Consider the following 10,253-nt stretch of genomic DNA (forward strand, 5'->3'; position numbering starts at 1 on the left):
CATGTCATCGCTACCACCCACCATCATGCAGCTACCCCGCTGCGGAGTTGTTACTGACAATCATACACATGACACATGTAACAAAACCGAGACTTTCAGTACGCCTATCTCGATACATGGTATTACCATACATTATTACATACGCACCTACCTTCGACGGAGCGATGGTCCATCTATTCGGATCGACTTTGAATAGAACTGCTCCTTGTCTTGAGAGATCAGGACTCTGGATTATCCAGACGACGCGATCGCCATGTCCGAACCAACCGACCCTCCTGTGCCCAAAAACGAGTGGGAAGTCACTTTATCGCTGTCAAATGTATATGGATCCACGCTCTACCAGTTCTTCGACTCGTCTAGTTCAGATAGCGTCGTGTCGCTGCTAGATCACATCGAAATCGAGAATATTGAGGTCACCTACAAATATAACGGTCCCCAGACGGCCAGCTTCACAAGTAAAGGCCTCATCAAGCTAGGAGATCTTCCACTCTCGCTCTCCTTCAACCATGACAGTAAAGGATGGGAATTCAAGGGTGAGCTCAAATTTGGTGAAAGCAAACCCCCATCGACGACAATCGGCAAGGTCGCAGCACATATCTTTGGTCCCGATGTAGAATTCCCAGACTTTGTGGCGAACATCGAGCTCAAGCTGCCAGAGTCGAAAAATTCCGCAGGAGTCGAGATGTTTTCTCTGAAGAAAGAGGAGGAGAATCCTGATTCTGGAGAGAGTACGGGCCCGGATGCTGCTGCTGCTGCTGCTCCCAATCCCAAAACCGGATCCAAGAGTGATGTCTTCTTCACTGCATGGGTCGAGGTCGACGGCTTTCGGTTTCAAGCATTTCAATTCCAGGGCGCACCGACAGACGAAAAAAATCCCAAAACCAAACCTGCGGTTCAACGAGCATTTCGACTTTCTGTGAAGGAGATCCCGCAGGTCAAAGTGGACATGATTGGCGACCTTCCACAGCCGTTTGACGAGATGGTGTTTTTTTACGTGCAACCACAGAAGGCGCCAGGTGCTCCGGCTGGCTTAACGCATGGAGCCGTGAAGAAGATGAATGAGAAACTTAGTCAACTTGGCGACGGCCAAGAACTGCGATATAAAGCACTTAAAAAAGAGGAAGCCTATCAGCCTAACGATGTAGTGATTCGTTCCGGTATGCACTTCATGTTGATCCGTAAGGATCCTCAGCAGGGAAGCATCGTTGCATTTGATTATGTCTTTGGCCAGGCTAAGTCCAAGTCCAAGAAAGCCAAAGCCCTTACGACGGGTGACCTGCCACCCACTGCGATGGTAGATGAAGGAGAGGGAGAAGACACTCAACCTGAGCCCCCAGCCAAAGCACCATATGAGAAGAAAGTTGGCCCTATCACGATCCGCAACTTGGGTCTGAAATACAGCCTGAACAAGCCCCCATCGCTGTCACTACTCCTGGACGCATCAGTCCTTCTAGGTCCAATTGGCGTTGGTTTGCTTGGATTCAGCATCACTCTAGAGTTTGGAGCAGGTAAAGATCTCTTTAAGAACATACCCACGCCTACTTTTGCAATTGAAGGCCTCGCTGCCTCGTTCGATCGGTCTCCTCTGATTTTAGCTGGCATGTTCAAGCATGTGGACAAAACATATCAAGGCGCGGCGACGCTCAGCTTCAAACCATACCTCTTCCAAGCTGCTGGCTTCTACGGCGACGTCAAGGACAAGACTGGCACTGAATTCAAGTCTACCTTTGTCTATTTCATCTTAGATGGACCATTGGCCACACTGGAATTCGCCGAGATTCGAGGCGTTACTGGTGGCTTTGGATACAACACCTTCCTCCGGTTCCCTACGGTGACCAACGTGCCGGATTTCCCCTTGATCAGCACGTCCGGTCCGAACGACCCTCAATCAGCGCTTAACACCTTGATGGGGGGAGACGCATGGTTCTTTCCTAAAAACAACTCATTCTGGCTTGCTGCCGGTATGACAGTGCTGGCCTTTGAAATTCTCGACATCAAAGCAGTCATCGCGGTCGAGTGGGATCCCAAAGTCAAGATTGGCTTGTTTGGTGTCGCCACAGCCGATATGCCTGCTGGAACTGACACGAAGTTTGCCCACGTTCAACTAGGCTTAGTAGCCGTGCTTGACCTAGATGCAGGGACATTTAAGATAGAGGGCCAGCTGACACCTGCCTCTTACGTGCTCGATCCCAGTTGCCATCTGACTGGTGGTTTCGCCTTCTACACCTGGTTTGGGGGTGGTCCATCTTCAGGTGACTTCGTCTTCACCATCGGTGGATATCATCGCTCATACAAGCCACCAGCACAGTACCCCAATCCACCCCGTCTAGCCATCAGCTGGTCCTACGACAGCTCTATCAGCATCCGTGGCGAAGCCTACTTTGCTATCACACCCAAGGTCTGCATGGGTGGTGGTCGACTAGACGCCTCCCTCACGCTGGGAGCTCTCTACGCCTTCTTCGACGCTTACGCCGACTTCCTCATCAACTATAAGCCATTCCACTTTTCAGCAGATGGTGGCCTCAGCGTTGGTGTTCGTTTCACTCTCGACCTGTGGATTTGCACGGTGCATATCAACATCGAGATCTCAGCTACTCTCTACATTGAAGGACCACCGATTGCCGGCCGAGTCCATGTCAACTTCTGGGTTTTCGGCTTCGACATTAACTTTGGCAACAAGATCACCCCCGATACCAAGGCACGTACCTTGCGTCAATTTATCCAGCAGGTTCTACAAGCCGATCTTGCCAAGGGCAAAACCGCAGATGCAACTGACCCGCCACCGGTCATCTTCTCCTGTAACCAGGGTTTAATTGCATCCGACGACAATAATGCTAAATCTGAACCTAACGCAACTGCTTGGAACGTCCGCGGTGCCGTCTTCCAATTCACTGTCGGCTGCAAGTTCGCCGTCAAAGAGGCTGCGGTGGTGACGGACCAGCCTGACGCACATGGCGATCCCATCCCCGCGTACAAGCCTACTCCGAATCCAAAAGATATCTTCTCCAAGCCCATGCATCTAGATGAAAGCCAACCACTTTCAAGTGTTCTAACCGTCAAGATCAAGCCAAAGCAGACGACACTGGCTCTAACCGCGTCTGACCACGATTACGGCGTTCCGGTGTGGAACTCAGCCAAGTTGAACTACAAGTCCGTCCCAATGGCATTATGGGGACCGTGTAAGTCACATCCGTTCGACTAATAAATCAAAAAAGGTATATCTAACAAAACTAGATAAATCCGATGAGGACCCGAATGCGGCCTCGAATCCCAACCAGATTGAAGGGCTTCTTAAAGGAGACAATCCAGCCGTCTCGCAAGCTACGGGAATCACTATTTCCTCACCATTGCCGGTGCTAAGTAACGAAGACAAGATACCACCCTTCGATTACAAGACTTTCTTCATCCAGGATGCTGGTGGGCCGTATCATTTCCCCGATATCAACCAGCAGCAGGACGCCTGGGAACCGGAGAATGAAGACACCAGTCAGGGTGCTTGGGAAACCGTCCGCAAGCAATGGGATGGCCCACCAGGATTTGGTGGTGATGCTGCTGATGCTTTTGTCAAGCTCTGGGCCAACCAGGAATATTTCAAGTGGGATCTCACCAAGGACCAAACAATCACAGGACAGAAACCCGGTAATATATTGTTGAAGGATGAGGAGACTTTTGGAAGCTCGTTTTTGGAGGTTCCCAGACTGGGGACTGCTGCTGCATGAGTATAGTTCTATAGCATTTTTCAAATTGCATAATCGAAATTTGCTTGCTGGATTGGCTGTAGAACGTACATAATGGAACTTACCAATTTCAACATGATATCATGCGTTTCGTTTTAAATCTCTGTTCATATCAGTCAATCAATCAAGCCATATTCTATTGCCTTACAGAGCCTAACTGATTGCGTAAAGCTATGCGGGTACTCTACTTGTTAGAAGAAGAGTATGGGCGCATATCTACATTATTATGACATGTTAGCTATGTAGATGCAATTATCTTCACTTGCGTAGTTGAATCGCCTGTAGTTCCTATAGAAGAAGATATTTGATATTAAGACGAGCGCTTATAGATCAAATCGCCCGTCAATAATGCCGGATCAGAATGTGTTGAACTTTGACTCGGCTCGATCCCGGCCATTATATACAGCTCAAAGTTGAACTCCTTCTTTCCCTCAGTACGACTGAACGAGGCATCTAGTTTAATGTCACCCAAGTACGGTTGGGGGACTGCACCAGCCTCTACTTTGTTAGCCGTGAGAGTGGCCCCTATGGCAATCTCTTGCAGTGACAAACTGATAAAAGCTCTCGAGATCTTTTTCGGGACCGTGTCTGGGATCGAGTCGATCGTTTGGCCTGGAATGAGATATGCAATTTCCATCTCTGGTATGGGCGTGTCTTTGGGAATAGGTTGGAAATCCGTCCATTCTTCGTATTCTGGGTCGGCTAGAGATGATTCATCGGACGCTGGGCAATAGTTTAGCATATAAAAAACCCATGAATAAACAAGGGGGAAAACTTACGCTCCCATAATTCCCCGCGAATTGTCCCCAGATTGGTGGTTTCCGCTACACCGAGGTTATTCCAGGTATATGACAAAAGAAACAACGTCTTTTTGCCCTCTTTCACCGAGTCTGGAGACTGGCCAACAGGTGTAGAAGCTTGAAGATCCACACGGAAGAAGTCTACCTTGGGGTTTCCGTCTTCGCTAGTATCCAGACTCAATTGGAATCGGCGGAAGCTGATAGACTTGAACGGCTCCCCACGAAAGACCTTCTCCATGTCTTTAAGCTTGTTCTTGTCCTTCCATATCACGTCACCCAGCCACTCGATAATCTTAGCTGCAGCATCTTCATCATTGTTCTGCAGCGTAAAGAGGATCGCACCGTCGCTGAGTTCCAAGCACCCCGTCAGGGTCAAGTCTCCCAGCTTACATTCTAGTCCGAATAGCGCCTCGCCCTCGTCAACGGCCAGCTTTCTCTGTCCTGTATCGGCTTGTGTGAGCACTTTCTTACACACAATCTCTGCCTTGGTGATTTCCATCTTCACTTTATCCAAAAAGAAAAGTGCGTTCAGCGTCTTCGGATCAGCCAATTGCATGGCCAATCGAGCCTTGATCTGCGATCCAAACCCTGGGTTAAACCACAAGGCATTTCGATGTTTCTGAGGCAAGCTCCAGTCCATTTCAACCAGCAAGGACTGAAAAGGCGCGGGCAGCATATCTTTTGTCAGCCCGGCGAACTCCCATGCTTTACCCAGTTCAACCTGCTTAGTGGCTACCTCTGGCTTTACCAACCCAGCACAGAGCAGCGGGTCATTGTAGCCAGGGGGATCGATGCCCTTCGCATCATCCTCGCCAAATGCATTGATCAGGGCCTCCTTGGCTGAACTGAATTTGAGCGGGATGGGGTTGTTGATTTGCAGTTCAAAGTGCTCAATTTCCTTCTTCTCCCCCATCGTAGTCAAAGAAAATTGACCATTCTTGTCAAGCATCTTCAGCCATTTGGCCCATTCATCCTCTTCGTGAAATGCAGCATTGGGGTCGGGTTTTTGGGTGACAATTATGACTTTGTTGGGTAACTCGGCCACGAATTTGTCACTATTGGTGTCTTTTTCAATGATAAGATTCGGTTCCAGCTTGCTCTCGGCCGTGCTGGCATGAACGTAGAACTTGCCATCTTCAGCTGCTCGAGAGGCCATTCTGATGCACTTGTAGATTCCACGATGGTTTTTGCGTGCGAGAGAAAGAGCAACTCAGCCCAGTTTGTTTCTGATAGCAAAAACCGGATTTGGTATTACCGTTACGTAATGTGTATTTCGATTTACCAAGGTACCGTATTAAATAATACAATACAATCCATACAATGCGGATATCGAAGAAGATGCAGGACTGTCACTCTACATGCCAACTCAGCAGTGATTCATTTCGTTTTTCCGAGGAAGTAACTGATCCGTCAACATACATAGTCCGCCTGCAAGAATCCAGATTGAGTAAGAACTAGCAACAGGCAACTAGAAACTCACTTCCTAGTCATGTATCCGTGAAGGAAGGGCTCAGAACCTAAAGTATAATGATGGTGGTATCGAGTATGCTATCTAAAAAACAAGATACAGGGGACAGAAGAAGAGGTGCAGTATGGCGCGCTATATCCTAACTATCAGGAAGGGAGGCGAAGCTGTAGGTTCAACAGGGTGTTCAGCTTCAGCTTCTTCTCCTTTCTGCAACAAACAGCGCGATTATCTGATCAGGCAGTGGAACAAAGTTGTAATATCTGCACCCATACCCATTGATCATTGCCTTACAATTCAGGCAAGGGAGTGACATCTTTGTAAAATGTAGCCTTGTATATTGAATTGCGAGCGCAGCCTCCAAGTTCGGCAGTGGCTCATTTCCAAACACCGCTTGCGGCTTCACAGCGAACCCATAGCATCGGCCTCTCACATCCGCGCGAGCGTCCCTATCTATTCCATTAGTATTTTCTTTGAATAATTCTCCCTTTACTAAAATAAAAAGCACTTACCGTACCAGTTCCACAAAGGGATGGGTTTCGGCGCAATTGCCAAAGTTCCACCCGTTTACCCCTTTCGCATCAAACTCGGGCGACTGGCCATAGGCCCATCTTCTTCCCACTGCTCCATTTTCGTTTCTGTCATTAGTGAGATGTGAAAACCGAGCCCTTCTCAGCCTCTCAATCCACGGATTAGGGGGCCGGGCTTGGCCTGGTGGGGGAGCGGGTTGCCATGTCCTAACCATGCCTGCCAACACGGTCCCGATGAAGAAGCGTGACTGTTGATTTGGCTCCCTTATCCAAGTGCATTGGTACATCGTAGGTGTTTTACCACCGAATCCGTTCGTTCCGTTGAAGTGCGTCATAATAGTTGACCAGCGAATATATATGAATGTCCATGGATAATAAAATGTGGCGCGGGTCGCTCCAACCGGGGCCAGGGCTAGGGATAAGAACATTGCCAGAAGGTCGTAGACACTGAAGACTCGATGACGGTTTCGGAAGAAATATTGATTGATGCGCAATCGATCTGTGTTATGATTGACTGCAGTTCGCCGGATATGCTGCGGTGGTGTAGGTCTTGGATAGCCCGCTCCGCTACGGCTGTAGTATATACCTCGTTAGATGGCATTGTTAAGACCATGGGTGTGTTTCCATGAAAGGTCTTACTAGAGATACTCAATACCATCCCGAATGTCTTTGAGATGTGGGAACCACTCTGGCACGATCCCATACTGCCTGCGAGGATCTCGATGATCAGCAACGTTGTTGATGAAATCGAGTATTTGCTGCGAATACCTAGTCAGTATTATATCTAGTAAGGAGGCAGGGAAATACATCTGGTGTCGTAAAGCCGTATGCTACAGCAAAGGTAAGTTGTCCGTTAAATGCCGCTTGGATATTCGCCGGATCGTCTGCCATTGTAGTTAAGATTCTGAATTTACATGGGCAGTGTTCCCTTGCACGGAAGAACTGTGGAGTTTATAAGTCCACCGTTACTCCAACTATTCAATTAATCAAGAGCTATATGGGACCTCCTTAAGTCCTAGAGTTTTGATCCGGCCCGCCTGAATTTCCTCCTTGATCTGATTCTCCTCGGTGGGCTTCGTGATCTCCCACACCGTGTCTTCCGCCATATTCCATATATAGAACTTCCCCTCCGACTTGAATACAAACAAAGTACTTCCTGATTTTGCAGTGCTGCCCAATATAGGTTCCGGCGAATTGAGTTTGAACCCTTTAGCCATGATCTGTCCGAGGCTGTCGGGGCCGTCCCAGTAGAAAGTCGCTCCCATTTCTTCGGGGACGTCGGTCCATTCTTTGAAATTAGGCTGGATGTGTGGCATTAGCAAGCGTAAATCATAGTAAGTGAGGGGAGCTGACCATGGTGGCTGCGATGTGCAAGTTGTCAAATGTAAAAGTGATGTGACGCGTCGAGGAAGCAGGAATCGCGGGGTTCTTTTGTATTCATTCGGCGGTAATACATACTGTTACTGACTGTATGTATATTACCCACCTTCCGACTAGGTATATGTATGTACTATGTATTGTATAAATATTACATACCTGTAAGTAATAATGTACAGCACGTCAAATGTCAATCCACACTCCATCAGAACTCTGAAGGTCAAAGTCTGACCTGCATGAACGCATCACTGGTTCGCGGCCTGGCCCGCTGCCTTGTCTATCTGCCAATTGCCAACTCATCAGCTGAAGTGAAACAGCTGAATCATGCAGATCGGATAATCATCACTAACACCACGCCCTCGTCTTATGCCCACTCAACCGGGTTCATACTCGTAGCCTTCAACCTATGATCAATCTCTACATCCGAGCATAGTATAGCTAAATAGTATCATCCATTGGCACTATGTATGTACAACCATTCAATGTCCATCAAGAACAATTAACCAAAATAATTTCGTCCAAAACGCCTACTTGCACAGCCTACAGTGCTCCGTCAAAAGTCTCCATACGATTCAGAATACGAACTAACCCCGCATCTATCACTAATCGGATGTAAACGAGAAGTCCACTCTCAGCTCCTCATCACATCACATCCAGCTTCACCTTTTCATAGGTCATATGACTTCCCTTGTAGTTCGCACGCAGAATGGCTCACCCACTCTTATCCCAGAGACGCTCCCTCTCCCTGAACCCCAGTCACATCAGGCCCTCATCCGCGTCACCCACGTCGCCCAAAACCCGAATGACGGTACGTCCTTGTCAAAATAATCTTCAGTAAATGAGTTTCCACTAACCAATTGACAGTCCAATCCTTCGACTCCAATGCCTTTGGCGACGGTACCGTGCTCGGATGCGACTTCGTCGGCCAGGTCATCAAGATCGGCGATGCAGTCACGAAAATCAAGTCAGGCGATACTATTGCCGGTTTGATTTGGGGGGTATCTCATTCCATCCCTTGGCCCTAACCTCACTATCCTCGTTTCCTAAACACATTTCCCATCCTCATCCTAACCCCAATGTAACCAGGCGAATTCAAAGGCCTCGGCGCATACAGCGAATACATCCTCGCCGACGAAAGCATCTGCTTCCCCATCTCGACTGGAATATCCCTCGAACAAGCCTCCACAGTCCCTCTCGCGGCTTTGACCTCCTGGCTAGCTGTATTATCTCCAGGATGCTTGAACATCGACCGAAATCTAGGGTCTGAAATCACCCTGTTAATCTGGGGAGGTAGCTGTATGTCCCTACAGACCCCATCACTCATAACTAAGTAATACATAGCTAACGCAAACCACCAGCCAGCGTCGGCCTCTACGCTATCCAACTCGCATCCCTCTTCAACTTCCAAATCATCACCACCTGCTCGCCAACTCGACCTCGTCCGCTCCCTCGGCGCACACCATGTCTTCGACTACCGCGACGAGCCTGTCATCGACCAGATCACCTCCCTCCCGAATCTAACCCCGGGTTATATCTTCGATACAATCGGATCGTCTACGTCGAGTGTTCTCGCGTCGCAGACTCTTAGATCCGTTAATGGCGGGGGCGTGCTATGTACCGTTCGTCCCGGTAAAGCACATACTGAAAACGTTTCGTCTCAAACCAAAGTAACCAATGCGTTTTTGGCAGAGCATCGGTATGGGTCGTTTATTGGCCGGCTTGTTACACAATCACGAGTCTTCGGACGAGCTGGACTCTGTTGTTGAAGTCCTGAAATATACATTGGTTCTCCAGCCAGAAGGAAGATGCAGTATGGCAGATGTCTGCTCTATGTTAAAATCTGCTGTCTCTTCTTCAGAATTGTCCGAGATCAAGTCCGAACATTCTGATGAGACATGGTGTCTACTCAAGGATGTACCCTCACAGGGTGCCCACTTTAGTAACAATTACATGTCACTAGATAAAGATAGCATAGATATTGACCCCGGAACTTGATTGCTGCAGGTGAGATTAATATATGTTTCTCACTAAGTAAAGAGGTTTATACCTCTGACAACTATAGATAAATGATTTCATCAATACTATTAAGGAGGAATCGCCATTAGTCAAGGCGGAATTTGTCAGATCGCTTGACGTCTATGTGTGTCGCTATGCGCAGTGATTGCATATGCAGCTTACCTGCTAGCTAAATGTTACACGAACGGGCTTGGAGTCTGGCAAAACCTGAGCCAGGCTTGTGACTGGATTATGAAGTCAGCGCGACTCCAGAACCACATGGCTCAAACAGACGCATATAGGCTCCATAAGGCATCATTTCCCGAGCAAACGCTATCACTACAAACTA

The 10,253-nt window shown here is 48.3% G+C and overlaps 5 protein-coding genes across 5 annotated transcripts; 2 read left to right on the top strand and 3 right to left on the bottom strand.

The window, feature by feature from the left end:
- Positions 1-68: 68 nt before the first annotated feature.
- Positions 69-3,867, top strand: ASPWEDRAFT_746235 (uncharacterized protein; the record flags this gene model as incomplete). The annotated part of the gene is made up of 3 exons (XM_040839496.1): positions 69-98; positions 293-3,179; positions 3,235-3,867. 3 exons carry the CDS (start codon positions 69-71, stop codon positions 3,717-3,719), a joined length of 3,402 nt encoding a protein of 1,133 aa, XP_040686194.1. The 3' UTR covers positions 3,720-3,867.
- A 180-nt stretch (positions 3,868-4,047) lies between these two features.
- On the bottom strand, positions 4,048-5,693 carry ASPWEDRAFT_31411 (uncharacterized protein; the record flags this gene model as incomplete). Its single annotated transcript, XM_040833545.1, has 2 exons — positions 4,048-4,460; positions 4,517-5,693. The coding sequence occupies 2 exons, from the start codon at positions 5,691-5,693 to the stop codon at positions 4,048-4,050; spliced, it is 1,590 nt and encodes a 529-aa protein (XP_040686195.1).
- Positions 5,694-5,944: 251 nt separating this feature from the next.
- Positions 5,945-7,840, bottom strand: ASPWEDRAFT_669397 (uncharacterized protein). The gene is made up of 5 exons (XM_040838870.1): positions 7,340-7,840; positions 7,172-7,290; positions 6,515-7,105; positions 6,018-6,451; positions 5,945-5,965 (listed from the first exon to the last, which is right to left on the bottom strand). Exons 1-4 carry the CDS (start codon positions 7,421-7,423, stop codon positions 6,196-6,198), a joined length of 1,050 nt encoding a protein of 349 aa, XP_040686196.1. The 5' UTR covers positions 7,424-7,840; the 3' UTR covers positions 5,945-5,965; positions 6,018-6,195.
- Positions 7,407-7,931, bottom strand: ASPWEDRAFT_44670 (uncharacterized protein). Its single transcript, XM_040836318.1, has 2 exons — positions 7,886-7,931; positions 7,407-7,833 (listed from the first exon to the last, which is right to left on the bottom strand). Exons 1-2 carry the CDS (start codon positions 7,886-7,888, stop codon positions 7,519-7,521), a joined length of 318 nt encoding a protein of 105 aa, XP_040686197.1. The 5' UTR covers positions 7,889-7,931; the 3' UTR covers positions 7,407-7,518.
- A 656-nt stretch (positions 7,932-8,587) lies between these two features.
- Positions 8,588-9,675, top strand: ASPWEDRAFT_175800 (uncharacterized protein; the record flags this gene model as incomplete). The annotated part of the gene is made up of 4 exons (XM_040831415.1): positions 8,588-8,717; positions 8,774-8,893; positions 8,996-9,205; positions 9,272-9,675. 4 exons carry the CDS (start codon positions 8,588-8,590, stop codon positions 9,673-9,675), a joined length of 864 nt encoding a protein of 287 aa, XP_040686198.1.
- Between the last annotated feature and the right edge of the window lie 578 nt (positions 9,676-10,253).

The sequence above is a fragment of the Aspergillus wentii genome (assembly GCF_001890725.1).
Source record: "Aspergillus wentii DTO 134E9 unplaced genomic scaffold ASPWEscaffold_7, whole genome shotgun sequence".
Lineage (NCBI taxonomy): Eukaryota > Fungi > Ascomycota > Eurotiomycetes > Eurotiales > Aspergillaceae > Aspergillus > Aspergillus wentii.

Bases quoted from the DNA above. Each gene is read 5' to 3' on its own strand.
- ASPWEDRAFT_669397 (XM_040838870.1), bottom strand. From the start codon at position 7,423: ATGGCAGACGATCCGGCGAATATCCAAGCGGCATTTAACGGACAACTT. The intron at 7,291-7,339 runs GTATTTCCCTGC...AGGTATTCGCAG, and splicing joins ACGGCTTTACGACACCAGAT to CAAATACTCGATTTCATCAA. The intron at 6,452-6,514 runs GTAAGTGCTTTT...TGGAATAGATAG, and splicing joins CCCTTTGTGGAACTGGTACG to GGACGCTCGCGCGGATGTGA.